The sequence below is a fragment of the Amphiprion ocellaris genome, chromosome 16 (genome assembly GCF_022539595.1).
Source record: "Amphiprion ocellaris isolate individual 3 ecotype Okinawa chromosome 16, ASM2253959v1, whole genome shotgun sequence".
NCBI classification, from domain to species: Eukaryota; Metazoa; Chordata; class Actinopteri; family Pomacentridae; genus Amphiprion; species Amphiprion ocellaris.
This window is the reverse complement of record NC_072781.1, coordinates 19801801-19828475: the sequence shown is the minus strand read 5'-3', so window position 1 is coordinate 19828475 and position 26675 is coordinate 19801801. Positions and strand designations below refer to the sequence as shown.

Sequence of the window (26675 nt, the reverse complement as noted above, 5' to 3'; positions counted from 1 at the left end):
CCATATATACCTGTCCATTTGGAAGTAGAAACAGCTATGATCTGTGTGCATATGTTAGTCTGATGATAACTGATGGCTTTGTCCAAGCTAATTGTGTGTATATTTATATACTTTGTCACAGAGTGCGATTGCTGGACACGCACAGGGAATGTAAATAGTTAAAGAGCTTAAGTGTGCCTGTGAAGGGCTGCTTGTTGTGAGGAATGTGAACTGCATGTCATACAGCATTTTATTAGAAGGAATGCAGCGTCTGGCCCAGTTAGTGAGAGTGGGTGTACAGTGGAGTTTACTCTCGGTTTTGTTTGACTTAAGCGTACATTCAGTCTGTTCAAATCAGTAATTAAAAGCATAGATCCTTTTCCTGATCATTGGGGGGGATAATCAGTATTGGATGTTTGTTTACGTAACTATTTGGTTTGGTCCGACACTAAACGAAAGAAAATGTTTGCCTAACTATTCGGTAAAGACCAAAAGAGAGCCTAATATCATCTCTAGATAAATGACTAGCCACGACACAATAGAATTTGAGCCAGTCATAATTTTATAGAAGTTAAACAGTGATTATTTCATCAGCAATCAATCCACATTCAGCCCTAATGTTATATTTCTTTTAATTTAGCTGTAATCTCTGTTGTGTAAAAACATCTAAGGTTTATCTCTCCTTGTCTTAGTATACTTACAGCCGCGTTTGAATATGCATGCTGGTTTCCTCTGTCAAACCAATGAAAAGCCATAGCAGAATGCAAATGAGGGGGCAGGGAAAGACATTGACAGAGCCAACAAAATATTTTTGTTTATTTGCTGGTCCACTAACCTACCAGCAGGTGGCCATATATCTCTTCTGACAGGGGTTAGGTGGAGGCCGGAAACAGACTGAGAGCAGCATTAAAGTAGGGTCCTACAGTTTCTGTGATAACTCGCTGAATGTTGCTGGTGTGCTTTGCTATCCAACCATTTTATGTATTTCTTGCCATACCCCTCCAATGTAACTGTAGCTTAGAGGACTTCTTACTGTACGTTGAGGTCCACTAGGGATCACTGTAATCCTCATTGTAAAGTGGTTCACAATTTATGTGAGAAACTGATCTATGTTTTTTATATAGGCATGCTTAGCAGTCACTCACATCAGGTAGTAACACCATTCACTCCAGTAAGTGGTAATGCCCTTCCGTTAATGCATGAGTCAGCACAAAAACAATTGCGTTGAATTTTGCAGGCAATTAATTTGGTCACTGATTTTTATTGACTACGATTATTTGCTGCTCCCTTTAATACAATTGTCAGTGTGGTTGTTTTGTATCAAGCTTAGTTCTGGTTCCTGTTATTTCAGGTTTCACTCTGAGTCTTTGTCAACGTTCAACATTGATCGCTATTGCTACTGTTTGCTACTGACAATCAGCAAGTGAAGCCAGTGGACTAGCTAGATGGTAGCTAGATAAATACACATAGATACCTCACTGGCCTGAGAACAGCTGCTTTTAAGTGTTCCAAAATCAAGACTAACGCGAAAGGGAGAGTGGGCCTTTGCAGTAACAGCCCAAAAGCTTTGGAACAATGTTTCTCTGTCTCTCAAATGTTTCTCCACTGACATTTCACAGAAAAAGCTCAAAACATACATGTTTTCAATGGCTTGTGGTGGACCTTAATGGTCTGAAAATGTCATATTTATTCTATTTCCGAAATTGATTGTACAAGCTGGAATTATTTAGGATTTTATGCTTCTTTTTTCTTTAAGGTGCTGGATGTATCCATTGTAGATAGAGAGAATGACGTGGGTTGTCGTGGCCAGCAAAAAAATGGAATAAGCTATAGTGAAAACCTGCAGCCTGTCCAGCCATGTTTAGGACATAATAGAAAACTTTGTCACCAGGAGACATATCCACCATGGCCTATAGTGGTTTGTTAAGTTTGCAGACTATAGCGTCTCGCCTGACTTAACTTCAAGTCCTTCTGGTTATTTCATATACATCTCACAATTAACTGGAGCATGTAGATAGGATGTTTTAATGTCCAGCTGATGAAATCATATTGAGCTACAAGCCGCATTAGGATACGTACAGATGTCATGTTTGCAGTTGGACAAAAAGTCTCATTGTTGTCCATTCCTGCAATCACACTAAAACCTTTTGCAACATATCTGGCCTTGTATGTTTGTGTTTCTTCTGAGTTTTCTTTGACTGTATAAACCCACTTGCTCCCCACTGCATTTTTACCTTCTGGCAGAGTGGTCAGTGTAAATGTTTTATTTTCTCTTATGGAATCCATTTCCTCCTTCATAGACTTATCCCAAGATTCTGAGCTTGATGAGCTCATAGCCTCCTGAAGTGTTTGTGGCATGTCATACATGACTCCATAACATAACTGTCACAATAGTCATTATTAGTTAGTACCTGGCCTTCATCACATTCCACTTTGCACTCGGAGTCTTTTAAGTACTGATGACTTTTCCTCTTTTTGTTTTCAGCTTTTTCTGTTGGAATGTTTTTGTCTCTGTCAGAAGTTTCTGTTTGAGAGTTTTGTGACTCTTTGATACAACCCGGCTGTCTAGGATAGCCGAGGAGTAACACAAAAACAGTACAAACGCTGATTTCCAGAGAGATAAGCAGGTTTTTACTTTAAAGCCAAGTTCACAGTAGTACAAAATGTGAGGGGATTAAAGGCAAATGGGTGCTACTGACATAAAAGAAATAAATCTAACTAAAAGCGAACTTCTCTCTGAAGCTGATGCCAAACTGGAAAAGCAACTGAAAGATAACCAATACAAAAAACCCCATTCTGTTCATTTCCAAAACCAAAATACAACCTCAGTAGCACCCCTTAACTAAAACTAACAGCGAGTTTACTATTCTTCAGCGTTAAACAATTCTAATGTCCCCTGCTATCCTTATCCCCTCACGAACCAACCACAGACACAAGTTTCACATACTAGAGACTACTTTGAGAGTTGAAAAAAGATAAAGTTAATATTGGTCTTGTGACACCAAGATATCCCATCCGCATGATAGACAAGGACAATGTTTATATTTAGGAAGGAACATTGTCTGATTGGCTCAGTAGGTTGGTTCAAATTGTAACTATTACTTCTATAGAACGTCTGATCTGATATTTGAGGGTTAAATGCTAAATTCACTTTAACAGGAGCAGATCAGGAAACATCTTCAGTCATGGCTGCACAGTGGCTCGGTTGTTCGCACTGACACCTCACAGCTCGACCATCCTCGATTTTAACAGCTATGATCTAAAAAACAGTTTTATGTTTTTTCACAACAGAAATATACTTGGCTACCTTTGTTAAAATATACACTGTATATATCGAGACAATTTGACTGTAATTGGCGCTATATAAATAAAATTGAATTGAATTGAATTGAACTGAATGAGATTTCCAAGTCATTTGTCATCAAAAATCTAATTTCAAATACTCTTTCAATATCAGCATCAACTATGGAGAGTGAAACAGTTTTAACTTCAATTGCAATTTATTTTAATCAAACAGTCTTTCAAGTTTGGTTTGATTATTTGTTCCAAAATTTTTATCTCAAATTCTGCAGTTTGTGAACAAAACAAACAACAATATTTTTGATATTTTACATACGGCATTTATCTATAGATGTAGCAGTTTAGGTCCCAGAGCTGAGTCTTGTAAAACTGTCTTTAATCTTCAACGCAGTACTCCGCCAAGGCTGCTCAGTCGTATCATTTCCAACGGCTGAAATCTTGAAAAAAGTTGTGGGCGGGAATTGATGGGACTTGGAAACACCCTCACAATTTAATCAATTGTTCCTTGTATGATTTCCGACAGATAAGTCCTGATAAGTCTGCAACGGTGGATTTGTAGTAGGATCGCAATCATGTGATCGTCAGCAGGCAGCTGAGGTAGTGTTCACTTGTTGTTATAGTTACAATGACACTGTGCCGATATCTCGCAACGATACAGAACTTTTTAACAAATCTGTGGTTCCAGACTATAAGCCGCATCACTGCCAAAATCTAATCACTTGGTCCTTGTGTCATTTCTGACCTTCCGTGAAAAATTTTAACCAAATCTGTTTGTCTGTTTTTGAGTAATGTAGATAGACAAACAAACCAACACCGATTGTCACATAACTCCACCCAGGCTCCACCTCCTTGGCGGAGTAATTGTGTTGTAAACAAGAAACTGTTAAATCAAAATATGTTTTGTATTTTAGATTCTTCAAAGTAGCCACCATTTGCTTTGATGACAGTTTTGCACACTCTTTGCATTCTGTCAGTCAGCTTCATGAGGTAGTCACCTGAAATGGTTTTTCAACAGTCTTGAAGGAGTTCCTAGAGATGCTGAGCACTTGTTGGCTGCTTTTCCTTTAGTCTGTGGTCAAACTCATCCCAAACCATCTCGATTGGGTTTGGTCAGGTGATTGTGGAGGCCAGGTCATCACTCCATCACTCTTCTTCTTGGTCAAATAACCCCTACACAGCCTGGAGGTGTGTTTGGGGTCATTGTCTTGTTGAAAAACAAATGATAGTCCCAGTTAGCACGAACTCGATGGGATGGCATGTTGCTGCAGGATGCTGTGGTAGCCATGCTGGTTCAGTGTGCCTTCAGTTTTGAATAAATCACCAACAGTGTCACCAGTAAACTATCCCCACATCATCACACCTCCTCCTCCACTCACACTCATAAAAGCCAGACTGAAAAGATGGGGTTTAAACCAATGTTTGAAAGTGTCAATGATTCTAACTCTCAGATCCTCCAGCAGGCTGTTCCACAGTTTGGAGCATGGCAGCCGAAAACAGCATCGCCAGATGTTTTTGTTCTGCTCTGTGGAACAGTTAAAAGAGAAGACTGAGAGGATCTGAGGGTCCTTCTTGGTTCATATAATAAAAGCATCTCTGAGATACAATCTGGTGTAGTGCCTTATAAACTAATAAAAGAGCTTTAAACTCAATACGAAAACTAACAGGCAGCCAGTGTAGGGAAATTAAAATAGATGTAATGTGTGCTCTCCTTCTGGTCTGAGTGAGAACCCGTACTGCTGAGTTTTGAATCAGCTGCAGCTGATTAATTGTATTCTTGCATAAACCATAAAGGAGAGCACTGCAATAGTCTAGACTGCTACTTATGAAAGTATGCATTAGTCTCTGTGTTGCTCAGACAGAGAAACTGACTCACTTTGGAAATATTTTTTTAAAATGCTGTTTTTGTGACAGCGTATATGCGGTTTAAAATTAAGATCATAATCAAGTATCACTCCTAGGTTTCTTGCCTCTTGACTTGATTTTAGACCAAATGTATTTAGTTTAGATCCCAGTTTCTCTCTCTGAGCCTTTACATCTGTCTTGTCCTGGTTAAGCTGTAAAAAATTTCTGTGACATCAAGGCCTGAACATCTAAAATGCAATTAAAAAGTGAGTCAGCTGGTTCAGTGTCATCATAAGACACAGCCACATAGAGCCAAGTGTTGGGACTTTCAAATTTTTTTTGTTGTGGATTTTAAGGTTTTCAGTGAGTATATCATAATGGATTTCTAGTTTTGTTTATTGCCATCTGTGCTCTGAAGCTCTGCATTCTCTCTTTTGTTTCATGTTGTGATTATTTTTCCATGGAACAATGTTTTTTTGTAGTTATTTTCTGTAGGCTCATGAAGGGGCTGGAGCCTATATCAGCTGACATAGGGTGAAGGCAGGGTTCACCTGGACAGGTCACTGGCAACCAACACACTCACAGTACCACCTATGGACAATTTAAAATTACCTAACTCACCCCAGGCCAAGATTCCAACCCAGAGCCTTGGGGGTGACAGTGCAAACCACACAATACAAAATGCTGCTGCAAAATGTTTTACATCAGCAGCTTTGAAATGTTTGCATATTGTGAAGTGTCTTGAATCAGCTGGCTGTTAATCCAAAATTCATTAACACTGCATTAAATTCTCTTTACCTGTTTAAGCAAAGCCAGAGCTGCAAAAAACAAAACTTTTATTACAACAAAATACAGTTTTATAACATGTAGGCTTTCAGAGCTTGCATGAGGTGACTTTGCTTTATTAGTCTGTAAAAAGGTAAAGAGGACATAACTTTCCTACACTTTTGTAGATGACTGTTCAAATAAATAAAGTAGCCTTTGTACTGATGCAGCTAGAAGGCTGCAAATTTTCTGTTAACAATGAAGCTGGGTGGTAATTTGTCTAAAAGGAATTCTGACTCACTTAATAATTGGTTATTTTTAAACAAAGTATATAACTTTTGGAAGAACAATTTTTCGAGCAAAAAAAGCTGTGAAATCAGACAGTGATTTCTAGCTAGTAAACTCTGTGTTTGTCTTAAATAATCTGCCCTATTTTCATTCTGTCTGCAAAAATGCCAGTATGAAAGGAAAGACTGAAAATGTAGCTAAGACATTTGATTATTCAGTCATTGGTCATTTTTCAACACACCTGTGTTAATCCCATCTTTATTAGCTGATGTCTTGATTTTGGTTTTCAAATTCCAAAGTTCTTCATAACCTTGGTATCATCATTAATGATTGAAACTATAATTCTGAAGGTTTCCTAACCCTAACAAAGTAGTTTTTTTTTTTTTTTTAATGAACAGGTGTAAATATTTTTGGAATCCAGTCTATCTTTATATCTTTCTGAAAATGTAGCTCAATTTTCAGCTCAGGCAATACACCATTGCCTTCCTTCCAGTTACAGCAAATTTGCATCTTTCCCTCATCATTCCCATAATTTCATGATATCTGCATACATTCTTCTTTATCTGAATGCACTTTTACTGCTTAATTCATGTATTTCTTTCTCATTAACTGGTGAGCAGTTTCTACTCAGCCTCAAAATGGTGGTCAAGCACCTGAAAACTGAAGAATAGACTTTGTAGAGCTCAAGCTATGTGTATTTTTACAGCTCAACACATTTGGTCACTGCACAAAATGCTATAAGTATATCAGAAAGTTGTGAGACTATGACACCCCCTTAACCCACAGACTAAACCCAAAGCTTTAATGTCTGTAATTACTCAGTTATCTTTCATTCATAGACGGTGGTTTTTCAGTGTTTCCCTCTCATGCTATGTTTGTCATCTGACTTTTCCTCCATCCTGTTTCTACTATCAGTACATCAAGGACTTCTACAACAAGACGGTAGTGAGTCGTAATGGAACAGGACTCAGTGGAGAGACCCTGACCCTCATGTACTCTCTCACTGTGTCTGTCTTTGCTATCGGAGGTCTGCTGGGTTCCCTCATTGTGGGCATGCTGGTCACTCGCTTCGGCAGGTAAAAGATTTGTTTTTACAGATTGTTCAGGAAATTATGTTATATTATACACCAGTTCTATGGTTTATTTTGACTATTATGAATGTGTGTATATCATAAGGTATATATGTATATTTAGAAGTTTTTTTGAGATGCATTGAGAGCACAGTGAATGATAGAAGCAGCCGCGATGGATTCCTAGATGATTGCACCTGAGCCCATGTTCAATTCTGCAAGTCTTTCTTCTTAAAAGGTGTGTGTGAGCTAGAAAGAGCTTGTGATTTGGAGTCTTTAGGTTTTACCTAAAATATCAAGTCAAGTTTGTGCTGCTGAAGAACACGAAACTGCTTCTCTTCCGTACTGTAACATGAGCTAATGTCCTTCCAAAATTTTACAGAATACACAGGATACTATGAGTTGATTACTGCAGTTTGCCAGTCACTGTTTGGCAAATTGTGATCAAGCCAGCCATCTTTAAAACTGAACTGCACTAATACTATAGTAGCCAAACAAATAGGATGAAGGGGGGATATCCCACACCTGAAACCGATCGTTAGTTGAAAGACCACATTCTGGTCCCATGCCCAAATCATCACGATTCCATTTGACTTCAACTCCGAAGCAGGGGAAATGTCACACAGCAGTGTTTGTGCTGGTTAACTCTGAAACAGTCTTTGTTTTTGTTTTTTTTTTTTGCTGACTCTGGTGACTGAAAACTCACTCAGGACTCAACTGATTAAGGAAGAAGAGAAACTTAAGCTGACTCAGGTACAGTCTTTGTCTTGACTGAGTCAGAAACAGATTCAGGAACACAGGGAATGTCACATCAGCCAACTTTGACTGAAATACAGAGGAGACATCACCTGACATTGACCTAGGAAGAGGGGAAACATCATTACAAGGACCTAGCCTAGGCAGTGATCAAAGATTGTAGGGGCCTGAGCAAGGTTTGAGCTAACCGTAGGCACACTCAGGAGCAGAGTCTTAAGAGTCAAAAAGAAATTACTTGAAAACAGGAAAGCCATTGATCAACCCAGGCATGGTGACTGGAGAAGTTCCTTGAGGATTATACCTGAGCTGACTGCTTCAGCTTGGACATGGGCTCTACACGCAGGAAGCTATCATCAAAATAACATAAAATAATACAAAATCTAATTACTAACTAGCCCACAAACAGGTAAACAGATAGAGACAAGACTACACAGTATGTGAAAGTTTTTCCCTTTTTATTGTTTTTCAACATTGAATCATGGACAATTTAATTTGACTTTTTTGGCAAGGATTTGCAAAAAATATTTGTCCATGTCAAAAGGAAAACTAATTTCTACAAGGTAATGTAAAAGAATTAAAAATAGAAATTGTAAATAAATGAGTGGAAAAGTGTTCTCCCTCTTTAACTCACTCTAGTCGATGCACCTTTGGCTGCAGTTATGGCACTGAGCCTGTGTGAGTAGGTCTCAGTTAGACTTCCACACATGGACATGGCAAATTTATCTCATTCTTCTTTGCAAAACTGTCAAACTCTGTCACGTTGCTTTGGGATTGTGAGATAACAGCAGATAGATAACATTCATGTAGATGTTTGACATGTACCACCCACCTAAATATTACAGATCAAGCAACCCCTACCCCCCACTGACAACAGTAGTCCTCGATTGCCACCCTCAGCAGGTTAATGCACCCCGACACACTGCAAAAACTGCTCAGGAGTGGCCTGGGGAACATGACAGAGCTAAGGTGTTCACCTGGGTTTCGTACTCCCCAGATCTAAATCTTATTGAGAATCTGTGGGATGTGCCAGGATAAGCCTGATCCAGGTAGGTCCCACCCTGTAACCCACAGGACCCACAGAATTCACTGCCACCATCCCGGTGCCACAGGACATCCCCAGAGGTCCTGTGTCCATGCCTCACTGGGTCAGAGGAGTTTTAGCAGCATAAAGGGATCCAACGCAATACTAGGAAAGTGGTCATAATGTTACGCTTGATCGGTGTATACAATATATACACAATATATTCCGACACAAGCACACATGTCAATGACTGTGAGTATATATACTGTATTGGGAATGTCTGCCTGCTGCTAATGTGTGAATGTGTGTGTGTCTTTTTTTTCAGGAAGGGCACAGTGATAAACACAAGTGTGCTGGTGTTTATTGCTGGCTCACTCATGGGCTTCAGCAGGATATGTGGTTCACCTGAGATGGTCATCTTTGGCCGCTTCATCACAGGCATTCACTCAGGTAAACACACATACATACACATTTGCTTCTGCATTTACTGTGCATGTGCATTACATGTCAAAATGTATGAAGAGGTCCCTGTTCTTGCTTGGCTTTTCTGTTTCAACATAATGTTGCTGCAGTGCATAAAGAAATCAGACCTCATAACCCTTTAACATCCTCATCAAGAAAAAGGCAATGAAAAAATTATTTTTTATATTTCTTATCTTTTTGGGGCACTAATAACAACAATCAATGTTTTTTTCATGAAGAGACCCAGCGGTTTTTAAAATATTGACCTATGGCAAACGGTTGAGAAAAATTATTTGACCCTTTTAAATCTTTGTTTTTACATTTCAAATGACACAGTTGTGTTCAGCAACTCCTTAGGCACTATAATATGTCAAAAGTATTACTTTACCTTTGAAAATCACAGCAAACAGAGGCCTCATGTGAGGAGTGATTTTGCTCATGCTAACTTCCTGTGAGCAGACTAACTTGCTCTGCATGCTACTTCAAAACACAGTGACATCTACTGGACTTTTTTTAGCATAATGTACCTCAACTGAGTGGTAGAGATGGAATTAAGTAAAAAATATTTCTAAATAAGATATAGTGAGTCAAAATGTGCTCTACCAAATAGCTGAGCGGAACCTTAAAGGGATAACCCAGCATTGACCATACTAATGTTCTGCTGTCTGAACTGAAGCAAATCCGTTCAATTGGTTCTACATCTGCAATGGAGACAGAAACCAAAGGAAAGAAGGCCGTATTATGCAACACACATTGATCAAGATGACGAAATTCAAAACCCTCAAACATGATCTGGTTTGATCCAAAGAGACAAGAGAGAATAACAATCAGATTTTGATCAAAGTCTCTCAGTGGCTCCACACACACTGGCTACTGCACACCTTTAACTTCTGGCTGAATAAACAACAGAGAGTTACAATCTAAATCATGAATTTATTAATCTTTAGATTATTTTATGGGTTAATCAGTCAATGTAAACATGTCATTAAACAGTGAACAGTTCTAGTAACAGTTTTCCAGAACTAATTTGTCTTTACATAAATTTTTATACCCAAAATGCCAAGAGATTCCATTAACAAGTTGCAATCCTCGCACCAGTAAATGCGAGCATTCCTGCAGAATAGATGACTGGAATACTGGCAACTAACGACTGATTTAATCACTCTACGTCTGCTCAGCAAGTTACAAGGGTTTGCACTGTTATCTTTTTACAAGATACCTATAGCTGCTTTAATCTAAAAATAACGACCACCACACCAACAAAAAGCATACATATTCCCTCTTCACACTTTCATATCACAGTGCATGAGAAGGCACAAGCTGAAATTTGTAGAAATGCTCCTAAGACCTCTTTCCAGAGATTCAGTTTAAAAACTCTTAACCTTTTTAGCCCACTTTAGTTTGCATGACTACATCCAATTATCATCTATTGCTAGAATGTTCAGGCATATATCTACTGTTGTCCATGGAGTTTACATCTCTCTGTTAACACTGTTTGTTCAGATACTTATTATGCTTTGCAATAATCTAGTTCAATTCTGCTTTCAAAACTTTATAAAGTATCTTAATAAACAGTCGGAGCATTGTTTCAAAGATCTTTTTTTGCTTTTGTTCCTACAGGCATCTCTTTAAGTGTAGTACCAATGTACTTGGGTGAGATAGCACCTAAGAACCTGAGGGGCTTCCTCGGCCTTGTTCCCAGTATATTTATCGGAACTGGGGTCTTTGCTGCCCAAATCCTCGGCCTGCACGAGCTCCTAGGAAAGGTAATGGATAACTGCGCTCTCACAACAACAACAACAACCAATATGTGGAAAGGACTGCAGCAAAACCACATTAATAAACCCAAAAATCTAATTATATATTTTTAAGCCTGTATATTACTAGATACTATTATCTGCTATTGCAATCAAGAGTAGTATATAGCTGTGTTGTAACTGGCATTTTATTCTAAAGAAACCCAGAATTCAGGCTTTCCACCAGAAATTTAAAATGTTTACAGCAATAGCACTTATAATGTTTCCAGATAGCCCTATTGTGATTGCTGCCCTCTACAGTGACACTCTCAGTACACCTGTAACCACGTTGTGACCATTACAGGAGGAACACTGGCCCCTCTTCCTCTCGGTGGTGGTGTTACCCACTTTCATCCAGTTGATGTTGTTGCCGTGGTTCCCAGAGAGTCCTAGGTACCTGCTGATTGAGAAGCACAACGTCCACGCCACCATCACAGGTGAGTGTTGTGGGCTCTGCTGCCCATCAACAATAGGAGACAAAACAGGAATGGACTATAGGAGATTTCAATTATATCTAGCCTCACTTAAGGGTTACAATTAAAAGAGTGCGGATGAAGTGTATCACCACTATAGCAATGATCAGCCATGTCCAAAAGGTTTGAGCAGTATCAAGGTATACCAGGGTATTAAACAATCCTACAGCTTAGATTTTCAGCAGAATTGCAGACGCTCCTCTTTCGAATAGTGCACTTGTGCACAGGTGATGAATTGTATTGGTGGGGACAACATTACAGGACTAGTAAAAAAGAAAATAAAGATGATGTTTATGATAGTTTGATTTTCTCCGCTGAGAACATTTGTGAATACAGCTATCTAAAACATGGATGTTGTTACTGATTTTTATAGATTGAAAAAGTGATAAAATGAAACGGATTCAATGAAGATATGACAACAGGGCATTTGATGAACAAATTGAATATTTGAAGGTGAAAAAGGAATAGTTCGCTGATCATTTTTGCCCTTTAGGCACACTAGATAAGCCTATTATCAAAGCAGCAAACCATGTAGCAAAGGAGCAACATGTACATAAAGAACAAGAATGAATTGTAGTTGCAAACTGCTTATTAAACAATGCTGATGACCAGTGGATAGACTGCCATCACTGTATTGACCACAGTCAGAGAAAAACATCTACCAATCCCACAGTGATCTTAGGTAGATAACCTGTCTGACCTTCCATTTGGTATGTTAATGAAATAGCATAACTGGTGTTGCTGTAATGACCAGTGCTTCAGATGTTGTTTCCTTTCCAGAATGTGCTGTAACCACAATGCTATTTGTCTCCTGTTTCTCAGCTCTAAAGCAGTACAGAGCCAAGTGTAACATCCAGGCTGAGATTGAGGAGATGCAGGAGGAGCAGCACTCCTTGTCGTCAGTGGAAACACTGTCAGTATGGAAACTGTTACTGGATGACACAGTCCGCTGGCAAGTGCTGAGTGTGGTGGTCATCAACATTGGCATGCAGTTGTCCGGCATTGATGCTGTAAGGGCACATTGAACACAGAGTAATGTATACATATTAGGTCTGTGAACAGCTTTAAAGGTTACTTTTCTGTTCGAATCATCAAAATGAATCAAATAAAAAATATGTTTAAAACTTTCAGATTTACTTTTTGATGACATTACAAATAAATAATTATCTCAGTTTAATTTTTAATTGTTCACATTTGCAGTGTTGTTGCAGCAGAGTTAGTTTAGCTGAATAAAATATAATTGTGAACTATGAACAATTAAAATGAATCAAAGAGTCAATTATCTATTTGTGAAGTAGTCTAGAAATGCTTAGTTAAAGTTTCAAAACCGTTTTTCAATAGAGTATTTAAATTTTTCATTTGATGATGAGAACTGAACATAGAAAAGCAGTGGACAGATGCAGCAGCGTTGCACTGTATTAACTAACCCAAAAATTCCATGCCAGAGATGCAGTGGGGTTGAAATGTTTGAACAGTTAGTCTAGGAAAGTATATCTAATTTAAACAATGCCATATAGTACAAAAACATTGTCCTTAAACCTACATTAACTGTTATTTTGTCACTAGAGCAAGCTGGGAAAACATGAAATATGTTTTATGATCCATCTGAACTTGTAAAGGTGTTGTTGCTACAATGCTAGCAAACAGTTACAGGTTTACATATTCAGATTCATTTAGCATTCATTCAGTGTTTCTGTTCACCTGGGAAATACAAGTGCAGTATTGGCTTTTCTTTTTGCTCTGGTTTGGTATCATGTGGTCCAGCTTTTTGCTTTTGTCAGGTGATGGACAGGTAGTGTAGCCTTAAACTAAAAGTAGCTTGCTAAAGATAGAATCTGGGTGTCAGAAAACCTCACACATACCAAATCAATAGTCAATGAGCTCTTTGTAATCCAGCCTCATCACCGCCCACTGCTTTCAGCTGAATCATTCATAATGAGCAGCTGACTAGCAGTCCACCAGATTTATTTACTTTCTAAAGCTGCTTCTGCTACCTGCTACATGTACTTAGTTTTCTGTTTTCGTTAACAGACAAGAGAACGAGGATGAAACAGTGAGTGAAGTGCAGTCCAACATTTTACCCAGCAATCATTTAATAACGGGTCTCAAACTGTTCTGTACTGCTAAAACCCTGATTTTATAACTGCAACATCATCTTACAAGCTAATCATACACGAGTTAAAAACAACAGCTGTGCTGTAAATTTGATGATATTTCACTGTGAAATTATTACTCAGGGATAGAAGCAAAAGAAAGCGTTGGTCTTCTTGCAGCGTACGGTCGGCTGTTTGCTCTGCGGTGTCAGTCACACATGCACCGGCAGCGTTCTTCCTAAAGAGAGGATGGACAGCTAATTGGTTTTCAGAGCGAAACAGCCCAATTAGAACAGCCCTAAAACCAGGTAGTCATATAGGCATTTGCTTTAATAAATAACAAAAAAACATATCAGCCTATATAGCCCATCAGCTGGTAGCTGCCAAATGATTTCTGTTAAATGGAGTCTTTAGGCACAGTGCTAAGCAGCACCAATTAGCATAAATTCACAATGAAATAACTTTAGATGGTTCTGGTCAGTATTGGCTCTTTTTTTTTGCATTCAATCTCCATCTTGAACAATTTATCTCCAACTTTCTCTTTTTGCCTTTCTACCCTTTTGTCCACTTCCTGTGGTTCCCTGTTTCTACAGCTCCCTCATCTGACTGATCTAGATTATTAGTCAAAGACACTGAAATGAAAACTGGCCTATTATTGTTTTATGAGCTGGTGTCATCATTTTTCTGCTGATACAATTAGCTAGATTTCCTGTCTGAATTCTGCCCCAGAGATTCATTAATTATTCAAATGATTAGTGGGGTGTCTGGGCCAAAAAGTCCACATCTTAAGCACTGGAGCTAGACTCATTAACACACCTTATCCATGCTGTAGTTTTAGCTGCTAAATCCTACACATACTGAGAACAGCGCTGACGATGATGGTTATAGTGACAACGGTGATGGTGGTGATTAAAACAGCAACACTAGAATGAGAGGAATAATATGTAACAACATAATGAGAAATGATTAATCTAAAATAAAAAGTGAGTATAATCAGTGATGATGATCGCTGATGACTGACACTGAAGATAAAGGTGACTGTGATGACCATAATGATGACGGTGATGATGGTGCTGATAATGATAACAATGATGATGATGAAAGTGGTGGTGATGATGATAATAATATTAATGGTGAAGGTGGTGATGGCCGCCTCAATTCACGGAATGCCCCACTCTTTTTTGTGTTTGTTTGTTTAAGGGTTTAAGTGGTATTGATTGAGTATAAAATTGGGGGTCAAAGGTAACTTTAGTTCAGGAGTTTAAGAAAAATTAAAATGGGGCGGGGTAGCTAGAGTCCTGAAATTTTGCAGGTTCATTGATGTATGACATATGGTCTTCAGTGGCACAAACCTTTTTTGAAAGAATCAATCAAAATTGCTTTTTTTTTTTTTTTGCATTTAAGACCAATATTTGAGCATGCATTTGAACAAGTATGGTGGGTGAAACCACTTCAAAAGTCATCCAAACTGGAAGATTATATAACATTTTTAATGGACAAAAAAAATCATGGTTTTCCAACTTATAGTGCTTCAAATTATTTTATGAAAAGTGGTACCATAAGCAATTTTGTCCATGTTTATTTTCTATATGTAGTCACTTCTTTTTGACTTCTTTATCAAGATCTGTTTTAACAGATTAAAACCTTGTATGCAAAGAGTTAGTCACACAATTTCTTTCTCATAAAGTGGGCCTCTGAGTGGAGGTCTACTGGGAAATTTAGCCCCTTAGGGTGAAAAATAAAGGTTTTCATGGTTGGTGAAATATCAGAATAGAAACCACACAGACATTATTTGACCAAATTTGTACCATCATATAACTAGTTTGTATTATTCTATCAAATAAGGGTTGTACCATTGAAAACCATATGTACTTATCAATGAACCTGAAAAATTTCAGGACTCTAGTTATATTATGACACTTCAAACATTGCTCCATAGAATGGTTTGAAGAAATCAATGCAAAATGGACATAACCCCACCCATCTTTAAGAACTTTAAATTGAATAACTAATGTTGCCGATGAACCTTGATTTTACACATGGTCAGCTCAATCAGTATTCATTACTAAAAACCTGAACAATGGTCAGGTGTGAACTTTCTTTGGTGAATTGAGGTGGAATGACTCATTTTGTCTGATCAATCCCAGATTGCAAATGCACTACAGTTATGGAAAGTAGAACCCACAGTAGTTAAAAAATTTTCAACACGTTATGATATCATATAGTGGCAGGCCAAGAAAGGTTTTAAGTGTCAAACTAGTTTCTGAACAGTGATGAACAAGTCTGAGACAACACATATCACTTCACACATTTTTTAAATGTTTATTTTTTCACCACAGATTTGGTTCTATACCAACGACATCTTTAAGAATGCAGGTATTCCAGCACCAGAGATCCAGTATACCACAGCAGGAACAGGAGTTATAGAGATCATCGCTGGACTCATTGGGGTAAAATTACAATAAGACAGATGCAACAGGAGTAATTTATTGATTAAAAAAAATACAACTTTATAAGGTGCTTCATGATAAAACAATAACGAAAAACAAAACTGATGAACCAGATGAACTCAATACACGCATCTTCGATTGCCATTTCATCAAATTACTGTGTAAGTTCTGCACATTCTCTTTTCATCGTTGTTTTTTATTACAATTACAGTGAGGTTGTCACATTGGACCAAAACCAAAAGTTGGTTGGATGTCTGACTGTAGCTGGCAACATACAGTAAAGCCAGAAACAATGCACAGAAGAGCTGGATAGATGGAAACATTTGTCACGAAAGATTTCTTTTTACATTTATTTTTAACATCAATGCTTGTAAAACACAACATTTATCTTTGAGCTTTAGAGGTGTTGGTAGGTGCATTTTTGAATGGTGGACAGAGCCAGACTAGCTGATTTTCCCCTACATGCAGTCTTCATGCCAGACTATATTAAACATGTGCACTATGTATTTATTTAACAATAATCTCTGTGTCTCCTCCTGCAGTGTTTCACCATAGAGAAGCTGGGCAGGAGGCCTCTCATGATTGGGGGTTTTGCCATGATGGGCATCTGCAGTGGTGGAATCACATTAGCTCTCCTTTTACAGGTGTGTGTGTGTGTGTGTGTGTGTGTGTGTGTGTGTGTGTGTGTGTGTGTGTGTGTGTGTGTGTGTGTGTGTGTGTGTGTGTGTGTGTGTGTGTGTGTGTGTGTGTGTGTGTGTGTGTGTGTGTGTGTGTGTGTGTGTGTGTGTGTGTGTGTGTCTGTCCAGCACTTCTAACCTGCATTTTTATTCCGCCAAGGAACGCTGGCCAATTATGTGACGATTGGCGTATGTTTGTCCGTCTGTCTGTGTGCGCCATTACTCAAAAATGGACTTACGGATTTGGATGAAGTTTTCAGAGAAGGTCAGAAATGACAGAAGGACCAACTGATTACATTTTGGTAGTGATGGTGTTTATAGTCTGGATCCACGGATTTCTAAAAGATTTCTGTATCATTGCGAGATAGCACCACGGCGTCCCTGTAGCTATGACAACAAGTGAACGCTACGTCAGCTGCCTGCAGACGATCACATGATTGCGATCCTACTACAAATCGACCACTGCGGACTTATTAGGACTTATCCATCAGAAATAATACAAGGAACAGCTGATTAAATTGTGGAGGTGTTTCCAAGTCCCATCAATTCTGCTACATATTTAGGTCACACAATTCAGTATCTGTACATAACGTACACCTGCATAACACACGCTTGTGCTCAGTACCAGGTTATTTTGTTTGTGGGTACATCTGTATTAAATGGCCACATTCTATGGTGTCCTGATTTCTGCAACAATCTTTTCAAGATTTCAGCAATGATACAAATGATACGACTGAGCAATGTTGGTGGAGTACTGCGCTCTCGGAGTGCTTTCCTTGTTTTATACTGTTGCAGAATCCCATGGTGATATGAGAATACACAAACTCCATACAGAAAGGCTCTAGCTGAATTTAAATTATCATTCTGTCACTTCTTGTTTTAGTCACTATTTCCACTTCTTTTTACTAACTTTCTCCACATTACCACTCAGTAGAAGACAAGAGGAAGTGAAGGAGGAGAGGAAACAAGCAGAGGAAAAGACAAATTAACACATTTGGAATGAGCATTTCCCTTTCAGTCAGCAAAATGCTTTTCCCAGTCAATTTTTCATGCAAGGCCAGGTAGCAGTGGATTGAAATGTGAAGCAGTTTTTAAAACGGAGTCAGTTTGCCACTAAAAAAAAAATTCTAAATGTTCTCAAACTGTCTTATTTATAGGGCTGTTTCTTCTATCTGCAGACTCACTTACCGTTCATGCGCTACATCAGTGTCTGCTGTGTGGTCGGCATCATCGCTGGATTCTGCATCGGACCAGGTAAGCTCTACACTGCATGTTACATTTTTTCTCAATTGATAAGACACTGTTCCTGAAAAATAACACATATTTCCCAACACACTGCACACTATTTTCTTTATTTGAACACAATTCACAAAGCACTGCACACGTGTCAAAAGCGTACTTTATTGTCAAAATCTGAACTTTGTTTTCAAAATTAAGACACGAAGCAAAACTAGCACACTGCACTGCTAAATACAAAACACTCTTCCCTCACCGTGTTTTCACATGAAGTGTAAAAAAATGATAGTCCTTAAAAATGACAACTTAAACACAAATGCATCCTATAAATGAATCAGAGGGGAGCATTGCAGTGCCTGACTGTACATTAGAAAAAAAAATAATGTTAGACAAAAAATACAGCACTGTATTGTACAGTATGCAAATATTTACACCACATCTGCATCAATTCTTTCAGCCTGGTCAGGCCACAGGACCTCATCAACATCACAAGATATGTTTTCTCTGGCCAGGCAACGTGGATAGAAAGACCTAGTGTGTCTGATCCAGCCCTGATATGCATCAACAGAAACATCACCACATGCCAAGAGCACTGATTGCAAGAGATTTTCCCAAAGTATGGCTGTCGCTCATATACCTTCCACCTCCATGTAGAGAAGAACTCTTCTATAGGATTCAGAAAGGGAGAATATGGCGGCAGAAAAACCACAATAATTTGAAGTTCATATTGAAACATTCCTAAATCAATAGTCCTCTATGAAAACTAACATTGTCCCAGATGTATTCATGTGTATCATCAGAATCCAACTGAAAAACTCTCTGGAACAAACGAACCAAACACAGAAAAAGTCAGTCATGTACACTTTCTGTAATTTTACTAGCACTTGTGAACCAGAATTATGCATTAGAATTTTTTACAGTATTCTGAGAACATTTCTGACTGCTTGTATTGTTCCAGTATAGACATGTCATTGAAGTGACAAACAACATTTACATACATGTAAAGTAAACCACAGTAAACCTGAAACCATTTACTTTATGCACCATCCTTACCATCTGCTGACCTTAACAACAGATTGCATTCTGAACAGCTAATGCTGTTTCCCAGCAGGTTTTACAGTGTGCAGTTCATTGGCAAAAGTGTTTTCAGTTTTGACCTATTGTGTCTCAATTGTGACAGTAGTGTTGGAACAGTGTCCCAATTCTGCTTCCTAGTGTTCACTTTTTTAAAAAATGTGTGCTATGAGTGAAAATTGTGTTCAAATGAGCAAAAAACGTGTTCAGTCTTTTGCAAAAAGAGTGCAAAAGTTTTGGAAACTGTGTGCAAACCATGAATAGTGTCCAAAATTTAGACAGCAGTGTCCTGTTTTTGAGAAATGTGTGCAGTCAGTTGGTGGCTGTGTGCAGTGAATGGAATTTAGTGTCTTATCAATTGAGAAAAACTGTAAAAGACTTCAAATGATGAGGAAACGTAAATTCACACTTTTTTACGATGTATACAGAATGCAGTGCAACTGCACATTTTCAGTTTGTTAATTATTTTCTCAATTCACTCAGTTAATTATTTGGTCAACAAAATACACAAAGAACATCACAGTCTCCCAAAGTTTTGTTTTGGCTAACCAACAGTCTAAAACCAAAGATAATGCTTATTATCATCACAGATTACAATACAGGCAGTATTCAGATTTTAAAATCTGGAGGCAAGGATGTTTTTACTCTTTTGTTCAAAAAATATGTATTGACTGATTAGTTATAAAAACAGTAGCTGTTTAATTTTATGTCAAATAATTAAGATTAGTTGGTGTGTCATTTTGGTTTAAATATAGACCGTTCACAATGTGTTCCGTGGATGACCCAAAGGAAAGAGGAGACTGATCAGGGGATTACCACATATCAGCTATTCCAATTATTCTTCATTATATTAGTGTAATTACGGACAAAAAACAAAACTGTGAGCAGGTAGACACGATTAGCAGAAAGTGATGAAATATTTATGGTTGTAGTTTGATTTGATTCCAACAGAGAAAGGATGATTGGTTTGGGTTTTTTTGTCCTGTTTTTTACAACAGAATTTTAAAACCAGGGTTATTTTGTCTGGCACATTCTGTTTGATTTTTCCATTTTGATAAACCACAAACTAAGACAGACGATTATTCTGCAAGGGTTCAGGTTGGTTTGTGTTATGAATGAATGAATGCTGCCCTCTGGAGGTCATACCTTGAAAATTCCTTTAAAGGTCTTTGGGAAACATTCATTTTCCTACAACATATCAAGCCATAAATCTTTACATTTTAAATATGTATTTCGAGTCTGGTAAATGACACTGAATTAATAATGTTTAAATTATAAGCATTAGCCATAGGAATACTGTAAATTTAAAAATTTTAAGCGATCTTCTTTGTAAACAGTTTTTCACAGCATCTAACAATAAGAGATAAATATGCCTATTTATTTTTTCTATATGCTGACAAATTCATCTTGTACAGCCTCTTGTGAGAGAGACAGATACTGCAGTTTTAATGAAAGGATATGATAATACAATATTCGTGATATGCATTCTTTAATATATGACTCTTCGGTCCACATGCTAGCCTGGCCCTCACCTGAGAGGACAGTTTTGTTTATCTCTAATTAGCCATTTACAAGCTTAATTGCAATTGCTAAAATAAATAAATAAATAGATGAATGAACATAAATAAGCCAATCAGGACCATGAATAAAGTCTTGCGCACACAGACCCTCACAGATTGAAAAAGAAAACCTATCCTGTTAGAAGACTTTTCTATCATTTTTTGCACTTGATTTGTGAAAACAAAAGTTACTTTAACACCAAACAATGAAAACCTTTCTGACTGCAGGAAACTGTCTCATGGATAGTTTAGAAAGAATTATGTTCAGTCTCACAAAAACTTTTTTTTAAATAGTAACTCTAGATAATGTTTAATTAACATTCAACAGTTAGTAACATATTAAGAGATGTGACAACATACATAGATTATGCTCAAAAATGGTAGCAATTTTGGTTACTGAGTTTATTGAAAAGAGGGGCACTACACATTAACATCTGCTCACTCACTATAGTTAATACTACTCAAAGTCAAAATGGACGAAAATACCCCTGATCACATCATAGTAATTCAATTTTATTTATATAGTGCAGATGCACAACAGATGTCATCTATGGTAAAAAAAAAAAATTGATGGTAAGGTACAGACCTTATGAATTCTGAACAGAGAAAATAAAACACAGCAATCCAGAATTACCTTTGGATTCCCTATGAGTGACAGAGGGAAGGAGTAGGGAGAGGGGGGAAAACTTTAGACAGAACCAGGCTCAGGAAAAGCGCCAACTGCTTCGACCGGCTGGGTGAGAGTGAAGATGAGAGGGGTGGGGTATGACAGGAGGTGTTGGGGTGGGGATAGCAGGATAGCAGGTGGTGAGAGTAACTATCTGGTTGTGTCGTATGTTTCTGAGGTGTTTAGGGACAAATACAATAATCTCAGTTTTGTCCATATTTAAATGAAGAAAATTAAAGGTCATCCAGGCCTTTATGTCTTTCAGACATGCCTGAAGTCTGTCTGATTGGTTTTGTTTGGCTTTATAGATAAATATAACTAGATGTCATCTGCATAATAGAAATTTAGGCAGTATTTCCTAATAATATTACCTAAGGGAAGCATGTACAAAGTAAATAATATTGGTCCTAACACAGAACTCTGTGGAACTCCAGAACTAACTCTTGCGTGGGCAGAAAAATCATCATTAACATGAACAAACTGGAATCTATCTGATAAATATGATTTAAACCAGTTTATTGCAGTTCCTTTATTCCCACTAACAAGTTCCAGTCTCTGTAATAAGATGCTGTGATCAACTGTATCAAATGCAGAACTGAGATCCAGTAGAACAAGTATAGAAACTAGTCCACTGTCTGAAGACATTTAAAGATCATTGGTGACATTCCCCAGTACTGTCTCTGTTCTATGATGTATTCTAAATCCTGACTGAAACTCTTCAGACAAACCATTTCTATGCAGATAGTAACATGATCGGCTTGGAAAAAATCTTTCATGAATTTTAGAAATGAAGGGGAGGCTGGATATGGGTCTGTAATTGGCTACAACACCTTGATCCAGAGTAGGCTTTTTGGAGAGTGGCTTTATGATAGCAACTTTGAAAGTCTGCACTACGTAGCCTGCCAATAAAGAGAAATTAATGATATTTAATACAGTGTTAATTAAAGGAAATATTTTGTTGAACAATCTAGTGGGGATGGAGTCTAAACAAACATGTTGCTTGTTTACAGGAATTTACTGTCAACGTGAGTTCTGAGGGGTTAACCTGGGAGTATATGGAAAGACACTGTTAAGCTGAATTATGGGAAATGTAGGATAACAAGTTTTAGGACCATAGAAGAGACAAAAAATCTCAGGTTTTGATGATTTTTTTCTCATGAGCAGCCAAGCTAAATAAAGTGCTGTACTAAACCACATGATGTCAACTTCTAAATGAATTCAGTGCAACAACATTCAAATAGAAAACTGTAATTGCCATTTATAATTGTATATGTTTTGTTCTGGTTTGCTTTTCCCTTTTCTAGCTGGTGTCCCCTTCCTGATCACAGCAGAGCTGTTTAAACAGTCCCATCGCCCAGCAGCTTACATCATAGGAGGGTCACTTAACTGGCTGTCCAATTTCACTGTGGGCTTCGTCTTCCCCTTTTTACAGGTGAAAGCAATACACTGTGCTGTCCTGCATCTCTTTCCTAAATGTTAATATCATTTGAAGTGCTAAAGTTTTCCCATATTTAATGTCATGAGAACTAATTGATGTGATCACTGACCACCCTCCTGGTTAGGGTCTCCATTTCTGTTTCTAAATATTTTTAGGAAGCTTCCAACAGTGACTTCTTTTGTAACATTTCCATAAACATCTGACCAGCTCTCCCTTGCATAACTGATTAGAGAGCAGCTTGAATGATCAAATGATATATTAGCAGTTTAAAATATCATAATGTCATACATTCCATTTGTACAAAAACAAATTCTTAACCACTTCCTTTACTTATAAGCTCTGATCAGTTGAGTATTGTCTACATACAGGCTCATGTGAGTTCTTGTAAACAAACTAACAAAAAACCTTCTGTTTCAACCTCATGTTTCTATCCTCTCTGCTCTACCCTTCCAATTATCCTCTGTCCATCTGTCCTATCCAATCATCAGATGTCAGCAGGGGCTTACTGCTACTTGGTTTTCGCCACCATTTGCGTGTTTGTTGCTATCTACGTCTATATCGTGATCCCAGAGACCAAAAACAAGACCTTCATGGAGATCAGCCGGATGTTCAGTAAGAAGGAGGCAGTCCTAGAGACACAGGGTCTGATTCATGGTGATCAGCTAAAGCTGAAGAAGATGAATGGCTACGGTGGTATGGAACATGCTTCACTGGAGTTTGACAGCTCATCTTCTTAACAGAGCTTCAGCTTCTCACTGAGATTACAAAGCTCTTGATTACTTCGATATGTGCCCTTTAACTAAACTACACTTCACTTGTATTTAGAGGATTCTAGTTTAGTGAAGCTGGACTTCCCACTTGAACCACAATCAGGTTAAAAATACTGTTAAAAAACAGTATAGTATGCAGTCCTGCTATTTGCAACTTTATCAGCTTAGTGCTTTAGGTTAAGACAAAAAAAAATCCAGTTTTCCATCATTGGTTTGGCCTTTTTTCCCCCCAAAGTTACATTGTATTATTCAATGTGATAACTGAAATCTGGGACATGAAGTGTGACAGGACAAGAAACATAAAAACAGACCTGACAAACATATTTGGAGAGAAAAGCCATCACAGTTTATAAATTCACTTCCCTCGTCATCTGTACTGTACCGGTTGTGGTTTGGTTTTCCTAAATTAGGGGGAGTTTTAGTGCCCTTGTCAGTGCCCTCATTTTCATTTTGACTTCCAAGTAAAGTGAATAAACTGGTAGATTAATTGTTTTCATAGCGTGATTGTATTAGTGACACCATGTCACTGTTCCAAGATCTCATTCATAATTATTTTGGTGAATACAGTGTTAGCGAAATTGTTAGGAATGATGGACAAAACTTCAAAAAGTTGCATGTCATTTTTGTTATTATTATTATTGTTGTTGTTGAATAATAGACTGTTTAGTCACTTGTAAAACTACGTGCAATGTAATGACATATCTTCAAGCATCAGATAGAGATGACCACTCAGAGCTATGCAGGCACAATGGAGATTGAGTACACCATCTTTGTACATAGTTTACTAAATATATTCCTGAAAATAAGCAAGGGTGCCAACTTGAATGTATGAGACTGACATGAGCTGCTAGAGGTTAATGTACAGAAAAAAACCAAATCTCTAATTGACATATTTCTTTGATCATCATTACAAATTTTACATGTCTTAGCCACTGCTTCTTGCTTCTCTATATGTAAACTGTAATAAATATTTACAACACATTTGGATAGTTTGGCTTTCTAAAAGCTAAAAAAATAAATAAAATTCAGATTGTAATAAAATGTTTTTCTCTCAGTGCATCGTCATTTTCTGCACTGTAACAAATTGCTGTAAAAATACAGCATATTTTGTACAGTAATGTACTGTTCTTTATAAATACAGCTGAATACTGTAAATTCATGTGTTTTTAAAGAACAAAATATCAACAGCAAGCTACCGTACAATCTTACAGCAGATTACAGTGTTTTTCTGGTTTGGGTTGATTTGAGTGTGACTGTTGGCGCAGTCCGACCATTACTCATCTCAGCATATCTTCCTGCACATCACCGCATTCAGCAAACAGTCAACACAAAGAAGTAACGAAATAGGTTTAAAATATTATCTATCAGTGATTCTACTCATTACTGAGGGAATAATTAGGAGAAAAGGAAGAATTGAGGACCATGATTTTCGGCCCGGCTCAGACCTGCACGGACCACCTGTAGCTGATCCATCCTGCTCCGGTGGTTCACTTGACAAGGTAACTGTGATTGTTTAAAAAAAAAAAAAAAAAAAAGTCAGCCTTACTTTTAATTCTGTCAGTCTATTTTATGTTTTATTCTTTGACAGTGTAAGGGAGATATTAAGAATTAGCTAGGTTTCAGCGCTGGTTCTGGTTTGTCACCGGATTCACACAGGGAGTGTCGGCCAGAACACCACTTAAAGCCAGTTTATCCAGAGTATGGAATAAAAGGCACAGAGACTGCGTTGTTTTCTACTTTACTTGAAGTTTGGTTGTGGTTTTTCTACAAGGAAATAATAATAAACATATCTTAATAACTTATATCTAAATACACAAACAATAGGAACAGAAATGTAAACAAATGCTCTGCAATCAAACTTATCCATGAACATCATCAAATACACTTACTTCCACTATTTGGCATATTAACGTGCAACTTCCTCTTTGGCATTTCAAAATAAAACATCCTCAATATATAAACATGGACCATGCGCTTACTTGGTAACCGCAAGTACCACTAGCTGCGCACAGCGCAGCAGCAACTTGACGCTCCAAACGTCAGACGGTGAAAATACTCATGTTCCTCTTACACACATGACTTTACAAACGCACAGTGCCCAAACAGTTCGACTTAAAGAATAAATACAGAATATAAACCTGACAATAACATTAACTAGACACATTACACAAATCATTCAGACAATACTTACTCTTCTTGCACGCACAACCAACGTCTCATATATGACCCATTCCTCTATCACGCCGCATACTATTATATGACGTCACTCATCACACACGTTTCACATGGGCGATGCCCTGCCCGTTGAAGGTACTACGTCTAACTGAATGAAATCTAACAATGTGTGAACATGAACTAACCTTGGGGCCTTTTCTACAGACAGTAACATAAACATAACCAGGTTAGTTACTGCTTGGTGTTAGCCCCGAGTCGCTAGCATGAATGCTAACATTTCCCACACTGTTAGCTAGCATACTCCCCTTTGGCTGCAGACTGGACAACACTTTGGTTCTTACTTTTAAACCAGACCAAGAAAATGAATTTCTAGGCAACCAAATCCAACTAGGTTAAGTTAGCTATCTCTGTCTTTCTTGTAATTTTCCATCAAATATACAATGTGATGCTCCACTGATCTGTTATCAAATCTCCACATGTACTTGTCTACATTCGACCATTTGGGTAAATTCAAGTTTCAAAAAAGATTTGTAGGATGTGTCATGTTGCTTTTCTCTCCACTTACGAAAGGGAAATTTGCTTGTTATGCAAACGGCTGAAAAAATTTGATTTAAATGTGTACTGAACTTAATAGCTGTTTTAAGTGGAAGCCTCTGTTTTGCTTAATAATTTGTTTCCTGTTTATTTTTGTTTGTTTGTTTTTTGATGAATGTGACAGAGTTCCATATTAAGTTCAAGGGATCTTTGCCTACCACACCTAATATATTCTTTCTTTGTCATTTCG

General features: G+C 37.8%; 1 protein-coding gene across 2 annotated transcripts in view; it reads left to right on the top strand.

The window, feature by feature from the left end:
• slc2a15a (solute carrier family 2 member 15a) overlaps positions 1-24757 on the top strand; it is a 54546-nt gene extending 29789 nt beyond the window's left edge. For both annotated transcript variants that reach the window (XM_055018261.1, XM_055018262.1), the window contains exons 3-12: positions 7090-7250; positions 9347-9471; positions 11104-11249; positions 11584-11716; positions 12575-12762; positions 16185-16295; positions 16838-16939; positions 18151-18226; positions 22813-22940; positions 23435-24757. In XM_055018261.1, coding sequence (XP_054874236.1) covers positions 7090-7250; positions 9347-9471; positions 11104-11249; positions 11584-11716; positions 12575-12762; positions 16185-16295; positions 16838-16939; positions 18151-18226; positions 22813-22940; positions 23435-23683 — 1419 coding nt within the window. In that variant the 3' untranslated portion in view covers positions 23684-24757. The remainder of the gene's footprint in view (positions 1-7089; positions 7251-9346; positions 9472-11103; positions 11250-11583; positions 11717-12574; positions 12763-16184; positions 16296-16837; positions 16940-18150; positions 18227-22812; positions 22941-23434) is intronic.
• Positions 24758-26675: the final 1918 nt, after the last annotated feature.